This window comes from Lasiodiplodia theobromae, assembly GCF_012971845.1.
Source record: "Lasiodiplodia theobromae strain AM2As chromosome Unknown scaffold_26, whole genome shotgun sequence".
NCBI lineage: Eukaryota > Fungi > Ascomycota > Dothideomycetes > Botryosphaeriales > Botryosphaeriaceae > Lasiodiplodia > Lasiodiplodia theobromae.
Genome location: NW_023336467.1, coordinates 365,823 through 388,508, shown reverse-complemented (window position 1 = coordinate 388,508; position 22,686 = coordinate 365,823). Strand labels below are relative to the sequence as shown.

The 22,686-nt window shown below is 55.0% G+C and overlaps 8 protein-coding genes across 8 annotated transcripts; 2 read left to right on the top strand and 6 right to left on the bottom strand.

Annotated features, from left to right (window-relative positions):
• Nucleotides 1-604: 604 nt before the first annotated feature.
• Nucleotides 605-1,458, bottom strand: LTHEOB_8333 (Cupin domain protein; the record flags this gene model as incomplete). The annotated part of the gene is made up of 3 exons (XM_035517799.1): nucleotides 605-766; nucleotides 894-1,142; nucleotides 1,426-1,458. The coding sequence occupies 3 exons, from the start codon at nucleotides 1,456-1,458 to the stop codon at nucleotides 605-607; spliced, it is 444 nt and encodes a 147-aa protein (XP_035370453.1).
• A 787-nt stretch (nucleotides 1,459-2,245) lies between these two features.
• Nucleotides 2,246-3,331, bottom strand: LTHEOB_8332 (PPE family protein; the record flags this gene model as incomplete). The annotated part of the gene is made up of 2 exons (XM_035517798.1): nucleotides 2,246-3,174; nucleotides 3,229-3,331. 2 exons carry the CDS (start codon nucleotides 3,329-3,331, stop codon nucleotides 2,246-2,248), a joined length of 1,032 nt encoding a protein of 343 aa, XP_035370452.1.
• Nucleotides 3,332-3,920: 589 nt separating this feature from the next.
• On the bottom strand, nucleotides 3,921-7,952 carry LTHEOB_8331 (BRCT domain-containing protein; the record flags this gene model as incomplete). The annotated part of the gene is made up of 1 exon (XM_035517797.1): nucleotides 3,921-7,952. One exon carries the CDS (start codon nucleotides 7,950-7,952, stop codon nucleotides 3,921-3,923), a length of 4,032 nt encoding a protein of 1,343 aa, XP_035370451.1.
• A 697-nt stretch (nucleotides 7,953-8,649) lies between these two features.
• On the bottom strand, nucleotides 8,650-9,542 carry LTHEOB_8330 (uncharacterized protein; the record flags this gene model as incomplete). The annotated part of the gene is made up of 2 exons (XM_035517796.1): nucleotides 8,650-8,706; nucleotides 8,763-9,542. 2 exons carry the CDS (start codon nucleotides 9,540-9,542, stop codon nucleotides 8,650-8,652), a joined length of 837 nt encoding a protein of 278 aa, XP_035370450.1.
• A 1,080-nt stretch (nucleotides 9,543-10,622) lies between these two features.
• LTHEOB_8329 (Glycosyltransferase family 1) lies at nucleotides 10,623-12,135 on the bottom strand (the record flags this gene model as incomplete). Its single annotated transcript, XM_035517794.1, has 4 exons — nucleotides 10,623-10,813; nucleotides 10,873-11,011; nucleotides 11,068-11,644; nucleotides 11,723-12,135. 4 exons carry the CDS (start codon nucleotides 12,133-12,135, stop codon nucleotides 10,623-10,625), a joined length of 1,320 nt encoding a protein of 439 aa, XP_035370449.1.
• Nucleotides 12,136-15,701: 3,566 nt separating this feature from the next.
• On the bottom strand, nucleotides 15,702-17,496 carry LTHEOB_8328 (Acyl- dehydrogenase; the record flags this gene model as incomplete). Its single annotated transcript, XM_035517793.1, has 4 exons — nucleotides 15,702-16,510; nucleotides 16,562-16,991; nucleotides 17,043-17,317; nucleotides 17,370-17,496. The coding sequence occupies 4 exons, from the start codon at nucleotides 17,494-17,496 to the stop codon at nucleotides 15,702-15,704; spliced, it is 1,641 nt and encodes a 546-aa protein (XP_035370448.1).
• A 1,522-nt stretch (nucleotides 17,497-19,018) lies between these two features.
• On the top strand, nucleotides 19,019-20,180 carry LTHEOB_8327 (alcohol dehydrogenase; the record flags this gene model as incomplete). The annotated part of the gene is made up of 2 exons (XM_035517792.1): nucleotides 19,019-19,840; nucleotides 19,911-20,180. 2 exons carry the CDS (start codon nucleotides 19,019-19,021, stop codon nucleotides 20,178-20,180), a joined length of 1,092 nt encoding a protein of 363 aa, XP_035370447.1.
• A 949-nt stretch (nucleotides 20,181-21,129) lies between these two features.
• On the top strand, nucleotides 21,130-21,767 carry LTHEOB_8326 (Cupin RmlC-type; the record flags this gene model as incomplete). Its single annotated transcript, XM_035517791.1, has 3 exons — nucleotides 21,130-21,253; nucleotides 21,311-21,364; nucleotides 21,460-21,767. The coding sequence occupies 3 exons, from the start codon at nucleotides 21,130-21,132 to the stop codon at nucleotides 21,765-21,767; spliced, it is 486 nt and encodes a 161-aa protein (XP_035370446.1).
• Between the last annotated feature and the right edge of the window lie 919 nt (nucleotides 21,768-22,686).

Below are 22,686 nucleotides of genomic sequence, written 5' to 3'. Positions count from 1 at the left end.
GGGCATTGCGAACGGGTATTAATGAATATTCTGGAAGTTCGAACAAGTACAATACCGCTCATATGAGCCCGGATGTTCTTGACAGCGGCTCGAGGTCATCTTGAGCCTTATTGAGAATGACGTAAAAGGTATGCGAAACCTTTCTCTCGGTACTTCAAGATCGTAAAGCCAACAGGGTCCGCATGGATGTATTGTCACAGATACTCGCATCATATCGAGAAAAACAGAATAGTAGCTATGAACAACATTAAGAAAACCGTCCCTGCTAGCACAAATTCCCAAAAGATAAGACGCCAAAAAACAAAAAGTCAAGCGACCACAGGGCGGTTAGGCCCCCGAGTTCTGCCCTATAAAACCCCTTTTCAGGAATTTTCCCCCTTTACCCTAGCGAGGGAGGTGGTGGAGTCTAATGACATCCGTACCATAGGCCCGAGAGCCCTTAGGTGGAAGTTTGAACTTGCCGGTGAGGGTTATAAACACTGCAGCCCTACGCAAATAACAATATTGATATAGCGAATGAAGCAGGCACATTGAAGTCAAGTTCATACACATGTGACTAAGTAATGGCTGCTCGCGATATTTTCTTCGACATCGCCGGTTACTTTCACTTCGTCAACACCTCGCCCCAAACCTTCCTCAGCGGGCCATCCGCGCCGAAAACCGGATCACATCGGGGAAAAGGCACACCCTTGATCTCATCGAACAAAGGATCATCTATGCCATTGAGCTCTCTCTTCCCCCACTCGCTCCTCCACTTCGGTGATCCCTAACATCGTGCCGAATACGTCAGTACGAAAGACTGTCTCTCCCATTGTTCCCCGCAGAGGCCAGTACGAGGGCAAGAGAAGAATAGGAAATAGATACAAATCCAGCATCGTCTTCGACAAACTCACCTCTGGATAGACACCGATGTACTTGTAGTCTCGATCATTCTGGACAGACGCGTGCGCAACACCGGCGGGCACGACGATAACGTCTCCCACGGCGACGGTGACGCGCACGCCTTCGTAGTTGCCGCTGTCACCTTCGACGGCGTCCGCGCCGCCGAGCCCGAAGACGAGCTCGGAACGCCCGTGGATGACACCGTAGCATTCGTGCGTGTTAGGGTGGAAGTGCTTGGTCGTGATGGCGCCCCACGTTCCCTAATGGGGCCGCGTTGCATTCTCAGAAAGATGTTCATGTCTTATTTTGGTGGGACGAAGAGAGAGGAAAAGAAAGGTTGGTGGAGGCTGTGTGCGTCTGGAAGGCGGCGCATAGAGTTTTGCTTTTTTGTGTGTTCCAAATACTCTCGTGACTTGCCTTTTTCTCCCAGTGGTTCCGCTGAAGGAATTCTGATGTCGACTCTTCGTCCACGGGCGTTGGCAGAACCCCGCGGTAGACTAAAATGGGGAAAACACTGTTCGGGCAGTGCGGAGTGGGGCGTACGGGATACTGTTCCGGTTCGTTGGTCGATGACATATTGAGCAGTGACAGACTAAAGCCTCTCGTTGATACTGGTAAAAAAGCGCTAGTTCATGGGAAATTAGAGGTTTGATGTTGCGCCCGCTGACGTTTGACATAACCTTTTAACAGTTGACTTAAACGCGGGGTCAACTACGCAATCCACGTCTTCCCCACACGATAGCGTTCTGAAGACCCCCCAAAACGGATAACATATCCGCTTTGCCGGGGTCATATGCACGTGATTGAACACCTCTTATCTATCCACGAAAAAGACCGCGTTGACGTCGGGTTTCCCCTTTATGCAATATATTCCAGCCGTTCAGTGCAGATTTTACCTACAGAAAACGGTGACGTGTCTGTGAACTGTCGTCACCACACGATGCCCATGTTAACAAATTGAAGCACATCAAAAGGGCAATTAGAACTGCCGGCTGGATGTACATTGGTAAAAGAGGATACAAATCGCATGTCCGAAAAACACTTCCAGATATCTCTGGTAATGGACACCCCGATACCTTCATAATAACCCTTTGTTTTCCAGGAATGCAAAGTGAAGTTTCGTACCGAAGAAAAGAAACACAAACATCGTTGTCGTGATTGAGAGCCAAAACAATGCCTTTGCTGATGCAGAAAAGCAGAGAAAAAACAGAGGTGGCCGCAATATGACCGATTTGTGTGCCGTTTTAGACAGGTGCTTGAGGAAGCATAAAAATGGCTGACGCGCCTTGGAAACCAAACAGTGTCGAAAAGGCGCTGGGAAAAGCCTAAAAGTAGTAATAGTAGCCGACATAGAGTGTGACTCTTACGGCTGAGACTTTGTCTTCTTTCGGCCGCCATTACCATCGCCTTCGTCTTCGCCCTTCTTCCTCTTCAACGACACCATCTTTTCTCCCTTCATGTCTCCATCGCGGACAGTCACCTCATCGTCTGCCTTGCTCTTGCCCTCAACTCCCACGTCTCCGCCGTCGTGATCCTTGACACAGGTGAACACGACGCGCTTTCCCAGCTTCTTCAACACCTCCACAAACTCGCACACTTGCTGTAACTGCTCCTTCAGGTCAGCGCTCTCCGACGGGTTGGCATGGAACTTGGTAAGGCTGTTCAGCAACTCATTGCTGCCAGTGAACACCTCGATGGTCTCAACAGTAGGGTCAACGCCGTACTTCCTCACGGCAAACACGAGACACTGAACGCAAGCCTTGGCTTCAGCGACGTTGACATCGAAGCCGTGAAGCGGTATCTCTTCATCGACCTGCTCGGGATGCTTGTCCATGACGGTGACGCTGACAGTGGCACTGGGAGCACGAGATACTTCTGGGAGCGGACGTGGTTCTTTCGCCTGCGGTGTGGCTGTAGCAGTAGAAGAGGGTGTAGCAGTCGAAGGAGCTGTAGCAAGAGAAGAAGCTGTAACAGCAGAAGGAGCTGCACCAGTAGAGGAACCTCTAGTAGCAGAGGAAGAGGTAGCAGCAGAGGAAGGGTCTCGGAACAAGAAACGCCTGCCATTGCAGAGCTTGATCGGAGCGCGCTGAAGCCTCGATTTCTTTGTCGCGGCCTTGGGCCTGCTGTTGTCTTTCACAATGTCCGGTGCCGCTGCGGTAGTCTCGCCTTGGGCAGCGCGGCGATCAGCCATGTGGGCTTGAGAGGCAGCTCCAACGGGAATATCGCCGATATTGTTCATGTTGTCCTTGCCAGAGGTTTTCAACCGGACGGAAAGTTCGGTCGCCGTCGGGCCTGTAGTACGTGATTTCTTAGTGAAGCTTTTGTATGAGGGGATCATTTGCGCACCGTCTTGAACGTGCGGCATGGCGTTAGGAGTGATATGCGGTTCGCTTGTGGCGTGCGGCGTAGACGCTTCCTGGATGTCTTGAGCACGGTCGGGCTCTTTCATGTTGCAGACAGTCGGTGATGAGTTCACGAGCAAGGAAGTGGGAGAAGTAATGAAACTCAAAGTGTGTCACGAGCCAAATGGTCGGCAGGCTGGCGGCGCAGGGTGGAAAGCGGAGTGGCAGCACGGCGATTAAAGTGATGTTTATGATACCGCAGGGGCCACGTGAATGCATGCGCCGCAGGTGTTAGTGAATGCATCTTTGAATGGAATTTTGTTTTCCTTTGAGTGAGCAACACTCCGCCTTAACACGAAAGTTTGCGCAGCTGTATTAGTGGTGTTAACACACTTCACGTTGTGAATACCACTTCAGGATCGAAGGCAACTCAGGAACATGGACAGACGATGAGGAGTAATATCGTTGCGAGGCGTGCCAATTATTTACATTATCCTCGATGCACTGTAAGAATCCCTTTTATGCACATGTCCACATGTACCCCACCGCCCACCCATCCTTGACTCCAATCCAGAAAAAAAAAACTCCAGAAAACAAAATATCAAACAGAAAAAGCCAGTTTTCGGGTATCATCGCGAAACGCAGAGCACACACACCACAAAGTACGCCTTATCCCTTCACCTAGCCTTTCACCGATCAGAAACCCTGCGCCCTCCCAAAAGCCGCCGGGCTCAAACTCCTCCTGGCGAGCAACATCTTCTGCCTGAAGGGCGTGACGGCCGTAGCCTGCCTCTCATCGCGATCGAACAGGCCCTTGTTGATCTGCTTCGGCGGGCACGTCTTCTGGATGATGTTCTCCGGGTGGAGGTAGTAGGGCGTGGACGGGGAGAACTCGCCAGCAGCGCCAGCGACGGTGACGGCAGGAGTCGAAGGCTTGGTCGGCGTCTTGAAGAGCTGCGTCGGCGGCGTGTTCTCCTTGTCCTCGGCGTCGGCGATGGGCGTAGAAGGCTTGGGAGTGGTGATGTCGGCGAAGGGGCTGAGGGTAGGCTTGCCCTTGGGGGTGAGGCTCATGAGGGCGAAGGGCGTGCCGAAGGCGGACTTGGCCGGAGTGGCGCGAGCGGGCGTGTTGGCGACGCTGGGGGCGAAGAGGTTGCGGGCAGGACTGCCGTCCAGGAGGCGGGAGACTTCGATCAGGTACTCGTCTTCGGCGACCCACTTGTTGAAGCGTTCGCAGTCGAGGACCCAGCCGATGTTGACGGCCTTGACGGCGCCGTTGGTAGCGAAGACCTTCTCGAGAGTCTCCGAATCACCGTCTTTGAACAGCACATGGGAGATGTTGCTGTTCCAGTCATTGACGATTTTGGCGCCCATCTCCTCAAGAAGAGGGATGAACAGATCACCGGCGTCCTCACCGTCAACGGTGCGAACATCGACAAAGAAAACAGTTCCGTTCAGCAGACCGTCGTCCGGACGAGGGATGTTCACGTCGGTATCAGCCGTGTGGTGAACAACCTTGGGTGTCTGCGGCTGTTGAGGCTCCTCGATGATCCGAGCCTGAGTAGGTTCAGTCGCCCAGGCGACAGACTTCTTGGGAGATCCGAAGGGCTTCTTGAAAGGCGAACGGAGAGCAGACTTGGCGGGAGTGAGCGAAGGGATGAAAGCCAGGCTCTTCCTTGGCTTCCTGACAGAGCTCTCCAGCTCGATAGCCATGGAAAGTCGCTTGCGACGATCGCGGCGTTCAGTCTTGGCCTTCTCCTTAGCAAGCGCAGCGGCGTGCTGCTCTTCCATTGTGGGAGTCGAAGGCCTTTCAGGGACTTGCGGGGTACTGACCACTGGGATCTCTTCCACAATTTCCTCTTGAACGGTCGTGGTCTGCTCAACAATGGTGGTCTCCTCAACCTTCTCCTCGACGTACTCCTCGACATACTCGACCTGCGGCTCGACCTGTGGCTCGACCTGCACCTTGACGTACTCCTCGACAAGCTGATCGATAGGCTGCTCAGTCGGCTGCTCCATTGGCTGCTCGACAGACTGCTCCATCGGTTGCTCGACGTGCTCCTCAAAGTGCTTCTCAACAAACTCCTCAACACGCTGCTCGGAAACCTTCTCGACCTGCTCCACAGCCATCTGAACTGCCTCCGGAGCAACCTCGGCAGGCGCAATCTCAGGCTGGTGCTCAGGCTCAGGCTCAGCCTCGACCTCATGCACGTCCTCGATGAACTGAATCTCCGAGCGAGCAGGCGTGGCCTCGACATACTCCTCGTGATGCACGACGGCACTTGGCTCCTCAGTGATGGGCTCCACTATCTCGGGGACATCCTGAAGAGCCCCCGTAGCAGCATCCTCCACGACGACTTCCTGCACAGGACCAACAAAATCCTGCATGGAGACATCAACCTGCTCCTCCATGACAACATCCTCGACAGGCACAGCCCGCGGGCTGCCCAGCGGCGTCTCGCTATCCGACATGACCAAGTCAGCCGGAGAGACGCAGGGCTCGACCTCGCCGGCATCGGCAGTGCGCTGACCGAGCTCCAAATCGGCCGCGATATCGTCGTGGTGATGATAATCGTCGGACGCCAGCTGCTCGTCGTCCGCAGACCGGGCGACCTCGATGTCCTGGCTGATCTGCGAGCTGTAGGCGGCTTCGCTGCTCTCCGACTCGGACATACTCTGGTCGATCTTGTCGATGACGGTCTGGACGAACTGCTCGGTGGGCGTGGCGGGCGGCATGGCGGGCGACGACGACGCCTCGTTGAGCAGCTTGAGGGCCGAGTTGACGTCCCTCAGGCCGGCGGCCGGGGTCCGCTTGACGGGCGTGGGGCTGCCCGCGTCGGCGTCGACAAGGGACTTGGCGGGCGTCTTGCCCGGGGTAGCGAAGCGCTTGGCGGGAGTCCTCGCGGGCGTGTTCCAGCGGCGAGGCTCGGCCGCCAGTGCGGAGTTTTGCGCCTGGATGGCGAAATCCTGGACACTGGTTCCGAAGGCAGGCTGAGTTGGCGGCTCGATGCGGACCTTGCGGGGCGTGGCAGACAGAAGAGAAGATCCCATGACGCCCTCATCTGCCTTCGTGGGAGATGTGATGGAAGACTTGGGAGGGAGGCCTGGCAGAGCGATCTTGCGGGGGCAAGTCTGGAGAAGGGAGGACTTTGCGTGAGCAGGTTGAGGACCCTGCTTGTTGACCGGAGCAGTGGAGGGAGGAAGCATCAGGCCCTTCTTCGCAGGTGTCTGAAGAAGGGAAGCCTTGATCTCAGGCTTCGCAGCTGTCGGCCTCATGGGTGTCATGCCGTGCATCGGAGCGCCAAGCGGTGCCCTCTTCGCAGGGCTATTCAGAATGCTGCCGGCGTTGGCCTCGGCAACGTGCTTCGCGGCTGACATAGGAGGAAGCTTGAAGGGTGAAGCCATAGGCGCCTTGCGAGGCGTCTCATGAAGCAGAGACTTGGTGAAGCCCGGGGTCCTGGCTTGGAAGCTGGCAGCTTGCGGGGCAATTTCAGGTCTGAAAAATGGGGTGGCTTCCTGAGCGAACGGGAAAGTTGCCGCGTAGTGCGCGGGACCTGGGGTCTTCGGGGGTACGTTTTCCTTTGCCTCGGGACGAACGGACTTCAAGATCGACTTCGGCGGTGCGGGGGTCGGCTTAACCGGAGTCTCTGGTTGCTGAGGGGCCTCGGGCGTCCTGACTGGGGTGGAGGCGGGTTCTTGTTCCTCAACTGCAGACTCCTCATCGAGCTTCTCGGCCTCGGTCTCCTCCTTCTCCGCAGGCTTCTCCGATACTTTCTTTGTTGACTTCACCGGAGTTACAGGAGCTGGGTCCTCCTTGTCCTCCGTCTCGCAAGCCTCTGCGGAGACTTCAGGAACCTCTTCCAAAGTCTTTCTCCTGGAAGATTTCCTTGTCGACTTCGCAGGCGTAGGCTCCACCGGCGCATCCGAAGCCGGCTCTTGCGGCTCTTCGCTCGCGGCTCTCCTCGACGACTTCCTCGTCGACTTCGCCGGCTCCGGAGCCTGCGCTTCTTCTTCATCAGCATCTTCCATCTCGACCTCGACAACAGCGGGCTCGGGCACCTCGGCCTTCGCCTTCCTCGTCGGCTTCTTAGCGGTGACGGTGATGCGCTGCGCCAGAGGCTTGACGGTGGCCGCAGAGCGCGACTGGGATGCCTTGGTTCCGCGAGTCGCGCGAGTGGCCCGAGGCGCGGCGACGGCCTTTTTCGATTCTGCCTCCATCGATTCGTCTTGTTCGCGTTCCTGAGGGTCCTCGGTGACGCGCGAACGCGTTTGTCTCTTGGCCGGGCGCGCGGGTTCGGGTTCGATTTCGCGCGCAGATCGCTTGCGACTTGCGGTCGTTGTTGTTGTTGTTGTCTCGGTTTGCTTCGGCGCAACTTTGGCGGCGGTCTTCCTCGTAGCCTTTGCGGGCGCAGGTGCTGCAGGCTCCTCCACGACCTCGAGTTCGTCTGCGGATTCAGGGTCCTCGAGGGTTACTTTAGGCGCAGGCGCTTCGGCTTCTTTTGCGCGCGTCCGGCGAGTGGTGGGGGCAGGTTGTTTCGCGGCGGTCGGAGCAGCGGGCTTCGCAGCTGCCCTTTTGGCCGTCGCAGCGGCACGTGTAGGCTTTTGGGCAGTGGAACCAGGTTTGTCGCCTTCGGGCTTCTTGCCGCGACGAGCCGGTGCTGCTAGAGCGTTGCGCTTGGGAGCGGCGGGCTCATCCTTGGTCTGTGCTCGCTGAGCGCGTGTTGCGACCATGGTGGGCAATTGAGGCGGGATTGCTTGGTTGTTAGTAGGGGCGAAAGTAGAAATGGCTATGAACGCGGCATGGACAATGGATTGGTGTTGTTCGTCGCTTGTTGATGGTCGTGAGCTGTGACACAGAGGTGTCCGTGTCGTCATATTTGTGATGGTACACAAACGGCGCTAGCGTTGGCCAAGCAACCATCGCGATCCCCTGTCACCGCCGCTTTCGCTCCGCTTTCTTCGCCCTCGACCAATCAGCACCCCTCGCCCCACAAGCTCGCAACGCTGCATCCGCATGCGCTCCGCCTTTGTTTGTTGTCTGCTGGTCTGGCCGTCTCTCTCTCCACACTGTGGCCCGATCGAAGTTTAAACATTGCCATTGTTTACATCTAGCCCCTGCCTTTCTGTCCACCATTTCATCCCCTATCCTGATCCCATGCCCCACAAATAGTTCCGTCCTCTGCCAATTCGTGATATTTGTCCTGATGCAAGTATTCTCACCTGTTGCCATAGGTGAATTCCAATGTTTTGGATGATGATGTGCTGTAACTGCGAAGTGTAAACAAAGCCGATCGTCTCGTGTTATTAGTGTAGCAAGCGCCAACAAGGGCATCAACCTGCACAATGGCGTAGTCGAAACCACGTCATGTCGAAAAGAAACCAGGGTAGTGGCACAACCAGACTTCTCGTTCTGAAATGCCAGGATAGTTTAGAGTTTGCGTATTTGTTGCCCGCTGAGGTCTGAGTGAGTTGATTCACCGGAAGCCTGTGATGAAGTTATCAGCAATGAAACACTGAACAAGACAATGATCATCATCTTACCTGTCCACCTAGTAGTGGAACCAACGGTCTGGCCTCTTTGGCCAACCGGTCCGCCGTCATATTACCAACCACTGCCCACTTGGGATCTTCCTTCTCCTTGTGGGCCTTTACCCATCGCAATGTCACTTTTATTCCTTGGGCCATCAGTGCCCTTGTATAGTTGTGGATATTTTGGGTGTATCTGACAAGCGGATTGACATGAGTGACCAGGCGGTCATCAGCAGAATGCCAATCAACCCGCTTCAGAATAGTCCTGGAGTCCGTGAATATGTTGATGTGAGTGATATTGATATTCATGGACTGCATCCACAAGGCGACACGAAGCGCCAACCAAACGGCAAATGCTTCGGCCTCGTTGTTATCGTTGATGCCCCAGAGAGTGCGACACTCTCTATCCCACCAATCCTGCAGCTCACCAGGAGGGCGCCACACAACGGCCGCTCCTGAGCCTGGCTCCCCACTGGCGAAGGCACCATCCGTGAAGAACGAGATCTCGCCCGTCTTCGTGTTGATCTCGCACGCCAGTTGCGCGTCCAAGATCGACTCGTCCCACTCTTTTATGATAATGTCTCCAGGATATTGAGTGGCCTTCCAGCGGGCGTAACGGTACCTAGTCTGTTGGGCGGTGGGAGAGTGGGAGGCGGGAGTTTCTGTCGAGTCCAGTGTCACTGATTCGAATTTGTTTAGAACATTGTCGATCACAGGGACTGGGGGTGTAGTTTCTTGGTTATGCGAGGCAGAGGTAGCTGTAGTCACGCCAGTCAGCAGTATCGTCTTCATCAAGGATAGAGAAAGGAAGCTCGCCGTCAGTCTTGGTCACTTCTGAGGACGTAGAGGTCGCACATCCGCCATGACTGTCGCGGAAGCTTCTTTTCTCTTTAGAGGAATCGGTCTGGATGTATGTTTGTTCATCGGCGTCGTCTTCTCCTGACTCCGCCGATAAAGAGTAAAGTGCATGATAGTAGCTTTGTTCCATTTCGTTGAGAGCGCAAGTTCATATTCTATTGCGTCCAATCCAGTTTGATAGTTGGGAACCAAAGGTGGGTGGGTGTTGGTGGAGAGAGTGGGAATCAGAGCGGCGGGAGAATTTTGCGACGAGGCATAGAGGCCGGCAGTGGTGGCTAGCGGCGGAGGCAGAAGCGGAGCTATTGAAGCAAACACGCTCGAGGGTGGACCGAGCCCATCCAACCAGTTTCGAGGCTACGCGGTGGAGCGTCAACGGGTTGAAATGGGGCACCACTTTGTAAGCGGAACTTGGATGGATGTCATTATTCAAAGACGATGCTCTCATTTAGGGGGGTTCAGCATAGCTGCACAACGTAGAGGGAGAGAGGAGAACTTCAAGAGTATGGACAGAATATCTTTGCAGCTCTACATGGCTCATTTCACCCTCACGATCCTCTTGCGGAGAGACATTATTCTATCTACAGGCGCCGCCAGCTTGTTATTTAGTTCCCTACATCATGATCAGTTTTCGAAAAGGGCCCTCAGCCCGCGCACACAAAGCCCACAAGTCGATTTGCATATGAGATCTTGCGATGGGCTGCACAGGGATGCGTGTCTGCCTATGTCCTGCTGCGCGGATCGCGAGCATGCTTCGCTACGTACGGGCCCTCCATGTAGGATCTGAGCCAAGGGCGCTTCATCCTTAGTAACATTCTGGTCGCAATTTCTTGCAGACTCTTAGGTGTGATCGCACCAACATATCTCCCTTCTCCTCAGCATATTCCGAGTTCACAGGCTCTTAGTCATGGGGGAAAGAGGGGAGAAGAGACACACGTTACGCTGAATGTAGATTCAAGATAAATTTCTTTGCAAAGCGCTTGAAACCATGCTGCAGATGTAGAATGAAAGGGTTGTCTATCGAGATCCGGCGAACCATGAATTTATGATGGCCGTCTTTTCTTGCTCCGTCAACGTTCGCATCTCCTCTTCTCCCTGCCATACCGACGCCACAGCAACGCACTCCTCCTCAGTGGGTTTTCGGGAAATGGTCTTCTCGATAGATTTTTGAATACCCATGAGGGTGTGCCCTGCCAACCCAATTCCTCCTAACGATACGCATCAGTATAGAACTTCAAAGGCAGTCAGCGGAGGCTGCTTGGCTTACCAGCTGCGGGTTTAACCGCCAAACCACCAACCCCCTTCACGAAACCTTTCACAAAGCCCTTAGTTCCTTCCTCCTTCGCACCTTTCACGGGCTGCACGAAGAAGCCGGCAATGCCATCATACAAGCCGTATCCAAACCCCTGATCAAAAGAACATCAGCACGAGACACAGCACAGATCCAATAAAGTCAACGCACCTTCCCAGCCGCCGCCAATCCCGACGTGAACCCCACAATCTTCTCGTCCTTCCTGACCGTCTCATCGCCGTACAACCGCGGCATATTGTGCACCTCGCGCGCCAACTCGTGCGTGTACGCGCCCGGCGCCGCCAGCCCCATCCCGATGACCTTCGCGAGCCCCTTCCCCGACGTGGCCACCTCCTCCGCAAACCGGTCCAGCCGCTCCGCCCCGCTCTGCTTCCTCGCCACCCGCGCCTCTGATCTCCCCCCGGCGGCCTCACCAGAAGAACCGACAGACAACGACGACGCCGACGCCGACGGCGCCGCCGCCGCTAGAGCGAGGCTGCTGGATGCGGCTGAATGGCTCCCCGGCCCGTAAACATCACCCGCGGCGGACGCCGGAGACAGCGCGGCAGCAGAGGAGCTCCTCCGGATGCTCCCCGCGGCCTGCTGCTGCTGCTGCTCCTCGGCCTTCTTGCGGAACGACCGCAGCGAGGTCTTGGATGCGCTGCGCTGGATCTCGTAGACGGTGCTGAACGTGCTGGTCTTCTCGTCTGCCGTCGCTTTTCTTTGTTCATCGCCGTAAATCCGGATGCTGTGTTGTTTTTTTCCATCTGATTAGTTTCCAAACAAATCGGACTTGACGGAAGCAGGGGGCCGGGCAACTGCTCACAGCTCTACATTCGCCCCATCTAGCACCTTCTCGTTCACCAACACCGCGGCCGCGAGCGTTGACAACCGGATGTCGCGATCAGTAGCGCTCTTAACGCGCCACTCGGCGGCGCGGCTAGGCAGCACGAGGCAGCGACCGGTGGGCGACTCGTAGGGCGGCGGGAGGTCTGTCGACTCGGCGTCGACAACGTGCAGGCCGTCGACGTTGGGCACGGGTTTGCGGACGACGACCTGCAGGCCATCATCGGGGCGGGCGGCGACGTGGAGACCGTCGTCGGAGACGAGTTGTGGTTGCTTTTGTTTACCACCACTCGCGGAATTAGGTGTATCGGGATGCTCTGTCCAGACGGGGATGGGGAGGGAGCATCCTTCGCTCGTTGTAGCGTCGTTTTTTAGTTGTGTCGAAGATGTCATGGCGGAATGATTGTAAATGTGTAGGTTAGGATGGAAGCCTGGGGTACCTCGAACTTCAAGAAAGATAAACAGGCTACGGCACCACCGCAAAGGGATCCATTGTGGCTTGCCGCACTACTGCGTGGGGCGGAGCTAATGATGCACGTTCCTGGCAAGCATTAGTGTTGGGTCGAAAAAGTTTGAGGTTGTGATTGGCCGACGATCTTGGTTTAACGTATTTTTAGTTTCTTGGGGGCCAGAGATTCAAAAGCACTGATACCCCACACCTACTGGCGACCAGAGCTCCCGGGTGCCCTGCTTGCAAGATTTTCTCAAGTATACAGTATCAGAGCCGCATATGGAACCAACTAATTGATGTGCTCCAAATTGCCGTTTGTGGTTAGACCGGACAGATCGACATTCTTCTAAATTTATCGTTACGTCCGAAGAAGAACTGTCACTGTTTGTTTCCTTCTCCTATGTTTAAGAAAGCTTAATGTTTTTTACAGAAAAAAATAAAAACAAAAAAAAGATTAAATGAAGGGAGAAAGTGTTCCTACGCATACTCTTCGCCTTTGTGTGGTGGCGTAACGTCCCTGCTGGTGAATGAACAATGTCCGACTTCCCCGTTCGACATGCTCCTTACAACACCCCACATCACCTTCTCCTCGTGATGCTCACCATCATTTGATGGGGGATGACATGCTGCTGAGAGGACCAAACTACAGTGACCCGCGTATGGCATATGATGCCGAACTTTCAACAGAGGAAGAAGATAGATGCCCAAAACAGCCAGGAAGAACCCAGAGCCAAACACTACCCCACTCAGGGGCGAATATCCCGTAGTACATTTCGATTCCTCAAGTATCAAATTTCCGCTGCTGTCCAGAATCTCAAGGCGGCTCAGAAAAAACGTTTGTGAAAGCAGCCAATGAAGACCTCCAGAAGCTATTGTTAGTGGTAGCGCCCATTTGTACGGAAGCTGGAGAAAGTACGTGCTTCTCTGATGACCGCGTGGTTTCGTAACACGTAATCCCTTTCTTTCCAAAGCGTATGTGTTCCATTCTCTCTCAAAAGACATAGCCGTGCAGAGCCGGTTCAGAGAGAGATAGGAAAAAGATAGCAAGATTTGTGGCGAGTTCGAAAGTAATGCATTCAGAAGTATTGCCGTTGTATCGAAGGATTGTGGTGCAAAGCCCACTCGACGGAGCGATGTCGTGCCCCAAGAAGAAGGTTGACCGCTGGTGAAGAACACGACGAGGAAAGTGGTAAGGGCGATTACACCTAGTAAAAGCCTAGTAGGACGTTAGCCGGTCATTCAGGTATCGTAGCATTCGTCTACATGATGCGTTTGGAGCCACTGAAATTGCCCACTTACATTGTCGATCGAAGAATAACGTGCCGCTCGCCTGGAATACGAATGTAGCGCCCAAAGTAGGGTTCGTGGATCTTTGTTGGTGTTTCTCTGCGTATTGCAGCTTTCCTATGAAGGGTACTCATGCCCTTGGTTCCAGGGTGAGGGGTTTTCAGGAACGAGGAAATCGCATCCCCGATCGTCACTATTTGGGAGGAAAGCGGCCTCCTTAGGGTCCATGACATCGTGCAGAGCTTCATGAAGTTGCAAAATATGACAATCACCATGAAATGGATACCAATCTGGACTTCGCTTCCGCTTGGAGTCGTCGTTGCAAAACCATGAGTGATGTGAAAAGATGGTTGTCCATTGAACGTTACCCACGGGAGCTGATCATAGTTGGTAAGGCTCTGGAGGCCTTGTGTCTCCGCTGTCTTAACTTTGAGACCTTGTGGCAATTCGAAGGTGGACCCATCGCAATTGGAGAACCTTGGAAAATTCAGGGGATACGCTACCAAAGTCTCACTATCACCAATACTTGGGCCCACCTTTATTGTACCGAAGTCCGTGATACTTGGAGTCCCATGCGTATCCAGACAAACTTTTTTTGCTTCCGAAATTTTCAATGTCGCACCGACTTTGTCCGCAACGAGGTATAGTGTTCCTGTCCCACTGATGTATTGTGATGCATATTGGGATTTCCATTGTCCATTCGTGAGATTATTGGCGTTCTGATTGAGCCAGGCTACAATGGAGGAGTCGCTTGCATTCATGAACTGGACTTCGTAATCACGTCCGATAGTGACCTTGAAGACGGCGGAGTTGTAACTTTTCGTTGTTCAGTGATAAAACTCATAGTAAGAATTGATATAAACTTACTAGAGGTGTAAGGGAATTGATGAAAAAGCAAGCAGGAATGCAGCAAATGCTCGCTTTCGTTCGATGTGACAAAAGTTGCGCATGCTCAGGATTCCAATATCAACCCAGGTTCCGGCATCGTGGGCCGCATCGATTTCGCTGCGAGTGGGAGCGCAGAGGATTTGCATGCAATAATTGCTCGAGGCCAGCAGTGTTGTGCTCAGGATGTTGATGAAAATATGGCATGCTGTGTTCCAACGATCAACTTCTTCTTTGGTGCCTCTGAATATTGTTCCAATGCCATGGCTGGAGCCGCCATTGTGGAAAAGACCAACAAGCAGCAAGCAGATGTTGCAGAAGAACACGAAGCCAGTAGCCCAACACCCGATATATACACCTCCTCGCCATGCAGTGCAAGGCTCGGATGTTCTTGGTTTTGTAAATAGCTTTGTTGGCGTAAGAGTCCTTGCCCATGAATGCGAAGAGGGTTGCTTAGGACTGTGCTCCATCAACAAAGATGCAGAAGTAGAAGAACTTGGTCTACTCATCGGCAGTCAGCTTCGTTTCTCAGACAAATTAGCTATCGGTCCAGATTGAGCACCAAGCTTACTCGTCGTAATTATCACCCATCTCAAATGTTTGCCCACTGTCGCATTGAAGTTGTGCAACGCTTGGATTTTGTAGGTGGGAAGTTTCCATTGTATTTGAGTTGGGATGTATCTCAGAAGTCGACAAGATATGGTACGGCTGCTTATGGGTCTGGCTGATATTTAAGGGAAGTACTACGCTGAAGAGCATTGCTACCATGTAGCACAAATAGTGATCTTATGTACCACTTCGCAATGGTTTGCCTGCCATTTTCCATTCTGAGGTTTATGCTCTGCATGCTGACTGCATAGTGTGACGCGAAAACATAAAGGGCTGAGTGGTACTGTGTAAGTGGTCAAGGCAGAAACTGGATGATTAATCCCCAGATGTTGCAGTGACTTCATACCATCGAGCGCCGCCTCGCCCATTGAAGCCTTATATGACACTTGCTGTGTGAGGCAGCACAGGAAACTCTTTTTACACCTGTAACTGAAACCTGCACGACTTCAGGTGAATCAGCAGGGATTAGCTGACAGCTTTTATTGTAGCTGACGTAAGGGGCTCAGCGGAGAGACGTGTTGATGCACAGATCCATCAGCAGCAAGCTCACGAATTCGAAAGATACTCTGGGAAAAGCTATCACTTGAACAGGAGACCAGAACGTCTAGCATTAAATCTAGATCACCTCTGCCATTGATCAATCAACATGCAAAGCCTACATAATCATGACCGTCCCAAACCCATATATCATAGAATACAAGAAGAATATCACATCCCTCATTTTAGTTTACAACTTCATTCCCAACGCCTTGTGTACTCTCAGAGACTGCCTGATACTCAGATCCAGCATAATCTCCTCGGAGCCACCAGGGATGGCGTAGGCGCGCACGTCCCTGTACAGGCGCTCGATGCGGCCGCCCTGTCCGCCGCGGGAGTAGGACAGACCGCCGAAGATCTGCGAGGCCTCGCGGGCGCAGAACTCGAAGGTGGTGGTGGCCTGGGCCTTCAAGCTGGCGATGGCGCCGCCGAGCTTGAGCATGGCCTCCATGTCGCTCATGCGCTGGCACTGGAAGATGAGGTTCTCGAGCCAGTTGTACGAGGCCTCGATCTGGCGGGCCATGTGGGCGAGCTTGAGGCGGATGACGGGGTGGTCGATGAGCTTCTTGCCGAAGGTGCGGCGCTTGTGGGCGTACTTGACGCAGTCCTCGTAGCACACGCGCGAGAAGCGCAGGCACTGGATGATGATGCCGATGCGCTCGTGGTTGAAGTTGGTCATGATGACCTTGAAGCCCTGGTTCTCCTTGCCGATCAGGTTCTCGACGGGCACCTTGACGTCCTCGAAGGTAATGTAGGTGGTGCCGCTGCTCCACACACCCTGGCAGTCCATGCGGCGGGTGCTGACGCCACCCATGTCGCGCTCAATGAGCAGGACGGAAACACCGTTCATGCCCTTGTCGCTAGTGCGGACGGCGGTGGTGAAGTAGTCACACCAGATGCCGTTGGTGATCCACTTCTTCTCGCCGTTGACGATGTAGTGCTTGCCGTCCTCCGAGAGCTTAGCCTCGCAGGTCAGGTTCGCAACATCACTACCAGCATCTGCTATCTGTCAGTCTTTGAAACGCTAAGGAAGTTTAAAAATAAGCTTACCGGGCTCGGTGATAGCCAAGCAAATACGCTTGTCACCGCTCAGGATGCCGGGCAGAATCCTGTTCACGAGCTCCTTCTTGCCGTGCTTGACGACAGGCGGGCAGCCGATACCGTAACCGCCAATGACGTTCCACACGAAACCACCGCTTCCAGAGCGCGACAGCTCGTCGGTCAGCAGCATCTCGTGGAAGAGATCCCACTTCTCCGGCTCCACGCTTGCCACGCGCTTATCCGTAAGGTGCTTGGGCCATTCGTGGAGACCAAGAAGACCCGCAAGATAACCCCTCTCGCCCATGGCCTTGTATATCTCATCCGGCACCTTCTTAGCCTCGTCCCACTCGGTGACGTTCGGGATAATCTCGTTGTCGACCCATTCGCGGATTTCGGCGCGGAGATCGGCGTGCGTCTGGTTGAAGTAGGGGGAGTGGTACTATGGGCAAATGTCAGACCACGTTCTTTCTGCAGCGTCGCGGCTACTTACAGTCTGGTACCAGGACGGGTCGGCGAACGGAATCAAGTCACCAAACTGGTCGAGGGGCTCGAAGTCCTCCTGGGGAACGGCAGACACGGTGCCGGACTCGGCCTTCGGTGCCGCCTTGGGCGTCTTTGGCGGCGAGGGAGGAGCAGCAGCAGCAGGCTTGGGCTTGCTGTCGAGCGAGCCGACCTGGAGCTGCTTCTGGTACTTCTTCAGGATGCCCTCATTGTGGTATTTCCAGAACTGCTTCGAAGCATCCTTGCCGGCAACACGCTGGAGGACTACGGGGGAGAGTTAGCTTTAGGGGATCCATCACACGATGGGGCCACGCACTCTTCTTGCCGCCGGGATGCTCGTCCTGGAACTTTGTCAGGTCGTAGACATCTTCGTCGACGATAATCCACAGGTTATCGGGCTTGCTGCGCTCAGCCACATCGGCCTTAGAAAACGTTCCCGACATTTTGAGATGGTGGATGGACTAAGGGAAAGCAGAGAAGGATGGACGGAGCGGTGAGGTTCGGGCTACGGACGTAGTGATAAAGAAGGGTGGAGCGGATTAATAGCGAGTGCTCTCGGCCTTTGGAACGCCCAAGTCTTCCTTTCACATGTCAGCGGACAGCGGCAGAAGGGCGCCCACGTACCCCGGACACGCCTGAATCTGGGGGAGCCGCAGGTAGCGGTGCTCGTGACGTGCGGCGAGCCAACCAGAAGAGACGGCAATGCTGGCGGAGAGGTCAGCGGCCGCCCCGTCCGGGGTCGCACATGCCGAGGTTCAGCTGTGCCTTGCGTCACTCGCGGCACGTGCACGCCGCCTGCCGAATCAGCACCGCCGCATTATGTACGACCACGCCGAGCTCATCTCATCCGCCGTCAGCTGTGCCCACGCTTCGCGACGCTTTTGGTTGCGGCATTCCTGAAGTGCCTGCGCCGCGGCTGGCCGGCCGGCCGGGATCCACGGCTTTTCTGGGGTACCGACGCTTTCGGACGATGCTCTCCTTATGGGGCCACGGCTGCCATGGCGGCGGCCCTCTCCCCGAAACAATGCATCCTCGCGGACCACTGTGCGACTTGACCAATAATCCTTATTAACCGGCCTGCTTGCCGTCTGAGTATATGCTGCCTGATGAGGCCCTGCAACTACGCGAAAGACAATCCTCAGCGCACACAAACCAAAGACATCCGTAAGCTCATGAGAAACACTAACTTGTGGAGGCATCCATGTCAGCCCTGCGAATATTTTCTCCGTTGACCACGGCGAACAAACGCGGGAGCTGAACGGGAAACTCTTCCGAGAGTAATCTAGGAACATGCAACCTTTGCCTTATCAGTATCTCCCCTGCAGCATTTTCAAGCCTCACGTCTTCCTTCCAATATCTCCTACTTCAAATTTGCCGCAATTTTCATTGATATTTTCCTTTTTTTCAGGTCTATCGTAGACCATGCAACCTTCGGCCCAACGACTTCCACCTGCAACGGCCCGTCTGTGGCTCAAGGATTGAGACCGGCGATAGACTATCACCATGACGTAGCATCTACATATGAGGGGTAGACGAGATACGCAAAGCACGAGATGCAATTGTGCCTGCGATTGCATGCCCTGGATTTGATCCTCTCAAGATTTCTATTGCCTAAGAAGGCTGGCTACTATCTTCCTGTATCACTTCCTGTCATTGCTTTTTGCGGGACGTCGCGAGGTGGGTCTCTCTTCAGCTCATGCATGCACAAACGCGCTTCAAGAGTTTGCTGCGGGATATCACATCTCCTCATTTTGTGCAACGAAGACAAACCGACTCGTCTCTTTGTTCGAAGATAAAAGCTGAGCCATTGGAACCGCTGGAGCTCCGCACCAAACCGACTCTAATCGCCAAAAGTTAAACAATTGACTCACCTCTGAATCGCAATGGACACTGAAGCAATCCCTGACAGCATGCTCGCATGCCAGGTAGTCGAGGTATCACCCCCAGGCACAATCCACTCCCCCAATGCTAATCCCCCCCTCCACCACCCAGTTCAACCAGCCCTACAAAATTCACCAAATCCCCGTCCCCAAGCACGATCTCGGCTCACACGACCTCCTCATCAAAATTGCCGTCGCCTCCCTCTGCCACACCGACTCGATGGTTGCAGCAGGCACCTACACGCCACCTCTCCCCTGCACCGCCTCGCACGAAGGCGCCGGCACCGTCGCGCTGCAAAGCTCCTTCCCCTCCGTCGCCGCAGCCGCCTTCCCGCCGGGCACGCGCATCATGTGCGGCCTCTACCTGCGCCACTGCGGCGCCTGCGCCGACTGCGCGGCCGGGCAGCCGCAGTACTGCGCCCGCAGCGCCGGCGCCATCGGCGTGCACACGCACGGCGCCTTCGCCCAGTACGCGCGCGTCGACGCCCGCAACGCCGTGCGCCTGCCCGACAACGTCACTTTTGCGACGGCGGCGCCGTTGGCCTGCGCGGGCTGCACCATCTACCGCGGGGTGACGGCCGCGGCGGGGTTGGGCGCGGGCGAGTGGCTCTGCCTGGTTGGTGCGGGCGGCGGGCTCGGGCATTTGGGGGTGCAGTTTGCGAAGGCAAGGGGCCTGCGCGTCGTTGGGGTCGATGCGCGTGATGAGGGGTTGGCGCTGGCGAGGGAGGCGGGCGCGGATGTAGTGGTGGATGCGCGGGTGGGGAAGGAGAGGGTCGTGGAGGAGGTGCGGAGGGTGACGGGTGGTGGGGGAGCGGACGCGACGGTGACGCTTGCGGATGCGCAGGGTGCGGCGGCATTGGCGTGCGCGGTGACGAAGGTGCATGGGTTGATGGTGCAGATTGCGCAGGTGAGTGCTGCTGAGGCGCTGGGCGTGGAGATGTGTGGTCTGGGACGGACGTCAGCTCACTTTCGTATAGCCGGATGAGGTTGCCATACCTTTCCACGAACTTATCTTTCGTGACATCAAGATTCATGGCTCGCTTATTTCCTCGCCCAAGGAAGCGCGCGAGATGATGAAGGTGGTGTCGGAGAATGGCATCTCCGTCAAGACGAACCCGGTTCAGGGCTTGAACGAGATTCCGAAGCTGCTGGAGCTGGTGCGAAGTGGAAAGATGGCGGGCAAGGGCATCGTGATTGTTGACCCGAAGCAGATCGAGCACGAGAAGACCATTGGGGCGACGATCTAAAGTTCACCATTCCTTTCGAGCTGGAATGCGCTGGAGTTCGGAGTGAGTGAGTCGGAGGATGTATGGGGTTTAGCTTCCCTGACAGAACATGGTTTAAAAATGGTGACAGAGGACGCGGGGCTTCGCTTCCAAAATGATACTCAAAAACGACAAAAGTCCCTTCTACTTTCTCTCACAGGCGGTTTCGTATTCCGTATTCTGTTTTGTGCATGGCCATCCCCTCCGAGCGCTTACGCGGATCACTCGAATCGCTACACCACCACTTGATATGCAAGGCGGGCCATCTCCTGATACCGACATCGGAAAGCCTTAAATAGAGGGGAATCGGAAACAATAGGGCCGTAAGCGGCGGGACCGGCTTTCCGGTGAAGCGGAAATGGAGGTTTCAGCAATTTGACATGTGCGTTTAGGTTATCAGAGTGCAGCGGAAGAAGTGCGGGGTGCATGAGAGTCCAAGAGGAAACAAGCTCGCGAGGGACGGTGCTCAAGCTACCCAATCCGCCAATCTTCCAGAACGCGCCGTCTCCCGCCGTCCAATCACGGCTTCTGCAAGTGGCTTTCCGCACAGCCTGTGGCCCCGTTTTGCTCCGATGCTGGCAGGGATCCGACGGCGGGAATGACGTTCATGGCACGCGATCTTATGTGGGGAAGGAGAACGCGCGGGTGTGCGGGCGAGGGACGAGCAGGCATTCGCGCAAGAGGAAGTCGGTGATGGTTAGACCCTGATGAGTGGGCCTTGCATCTTGCTGACATGGCTAGCTGCGTGAGGAGACGACGGCTCTCCTCTTAAGGCCCCGCTGCCCTCACGTTCTGGTGGTTTGAAGTTGACATTCTGCTCGCGTGCTCTTTCAATTGTTTACCTTTGAATATTAAAAGGCCGTCTCTCTTCTTTGGAAACATTCACCACCTCTTTCCCCCCTAAAACAATACCATCCTTTTCACTGCCACAATGGTGCTTGGCGGCGCAGTCAAGGTAGTCAAGGGTGACAACCTCAAGACCAGCGGTGCGCAGACAGAAGGAATGATCCGTATGAACGCCATCGCAGACATGTCCGACCAGATATGCGGCACGGGTACGTTGTTACCACCAATCCCCAACGCCGCATCCGCCCGCTAACCCACCCACGCAGTCATGGTAGCCAAACCACACACGACTTCCGCCGTCCACCACCACGGCAACGAAGGTCCGTTGCTATCTGCCCTTCCCTCATACCCTCCCTCCACTCTCCTTGCCTACTCTTCCATCCTATCCCCTCACAACTAACACTCAAACCAATAGACACAATCATCTACGCCGTCAGCGGCCACGGCAGCATCGTCAGCGACAACGGGCGCACGCGGCAGGAACTGGGTCCCGGTGACTTCGCGCTCATCCCTGCCTTTGCACAGCACCAGGAGATCAACGACAGCGACGCCGACGTCGTCTGGGTCATCACCCGCGGCGGGCGGTCGCCCGTCGTCGTCAACCTCGACGGCTGGGGCCAGGAGCTGCGCCGCAAGAGCGACGCCAACAGCTACCACCGCCGCGACAGCAGCGAGGCGGGAAGCAGCTATGGCGGTAGCCCCGTGGGGAGTAGGCGGTTGTGAAAGGGGGATTGGGGGAGGTGGAGGGTTTGAATGAGTACCTAGGTGATGGAGGGAGGTTGAGGCTTTTGTTTTCCCCTTTTCTTTTTTCTTTTTGGTTGCCTTGGATCTAAGGCTTTGAGATGTCTGTTGGCGTGGCGTGTTTGTATGCAGAGCAATTTCTAGGGGGGCTTCCGCGAACGGTTTGAATATCCATATGATTTTGTGGTTGCGACCGCGCCAACTCTTGCACCCAAACGATCCACTCGGATCTTGCCGCAGTGCCGGCATTTGATAATCGGAACCATTCAAGCTTACTCGGTAGGCTCGCCGGGAAGGATGCAATTTAGCCTAGGAAGCCGTTCCTGCGTCCTTGTCGTCATGTGAGCTTGGCCCGAAGTCAGCAGATCTTGGTAACCTGGGCAATCGATTTAACTGACCATCACCTCGGAATTTCTGAAACAGCTGAGCATCAGCTCCACACGGATGACTTGCAGTTGTGATACCGTCAGGAGCAATATTGTGAATCCTTGTAGGCAGGCAGCAAACGGATAGTCGGTTCCACGCCGAGTACCTTCCACGCAAAACATACCCGTCGGTATGGAGCCGAGGATTGATGAACATGACGATATCTTGCTTGCCCACACGGCTCTTAGATTCTTGAGCGGAGTGTTTTTACAGCCTTTGTAGCAGTTATTGCTATCCGTGGAAAAATCGCGCCCGGTGAGGAAGTGCGAATGACGAGCTTATCCGGTCAAAAAGCCTTACACTTCCAAGACCAAGAGGACAAGAAAATCAACCAGACACGGCCGGAAGTCGACCGCAAGAGAATCCAACCGCAGCAGTAGACTCGGTGCGGACGCGGACATGTGCGACTAGCCGGTAGAAGCACGCGGGGTCGCACAACACAGCGCGCACATGTCTCGGCAACGAAAATGGCCAG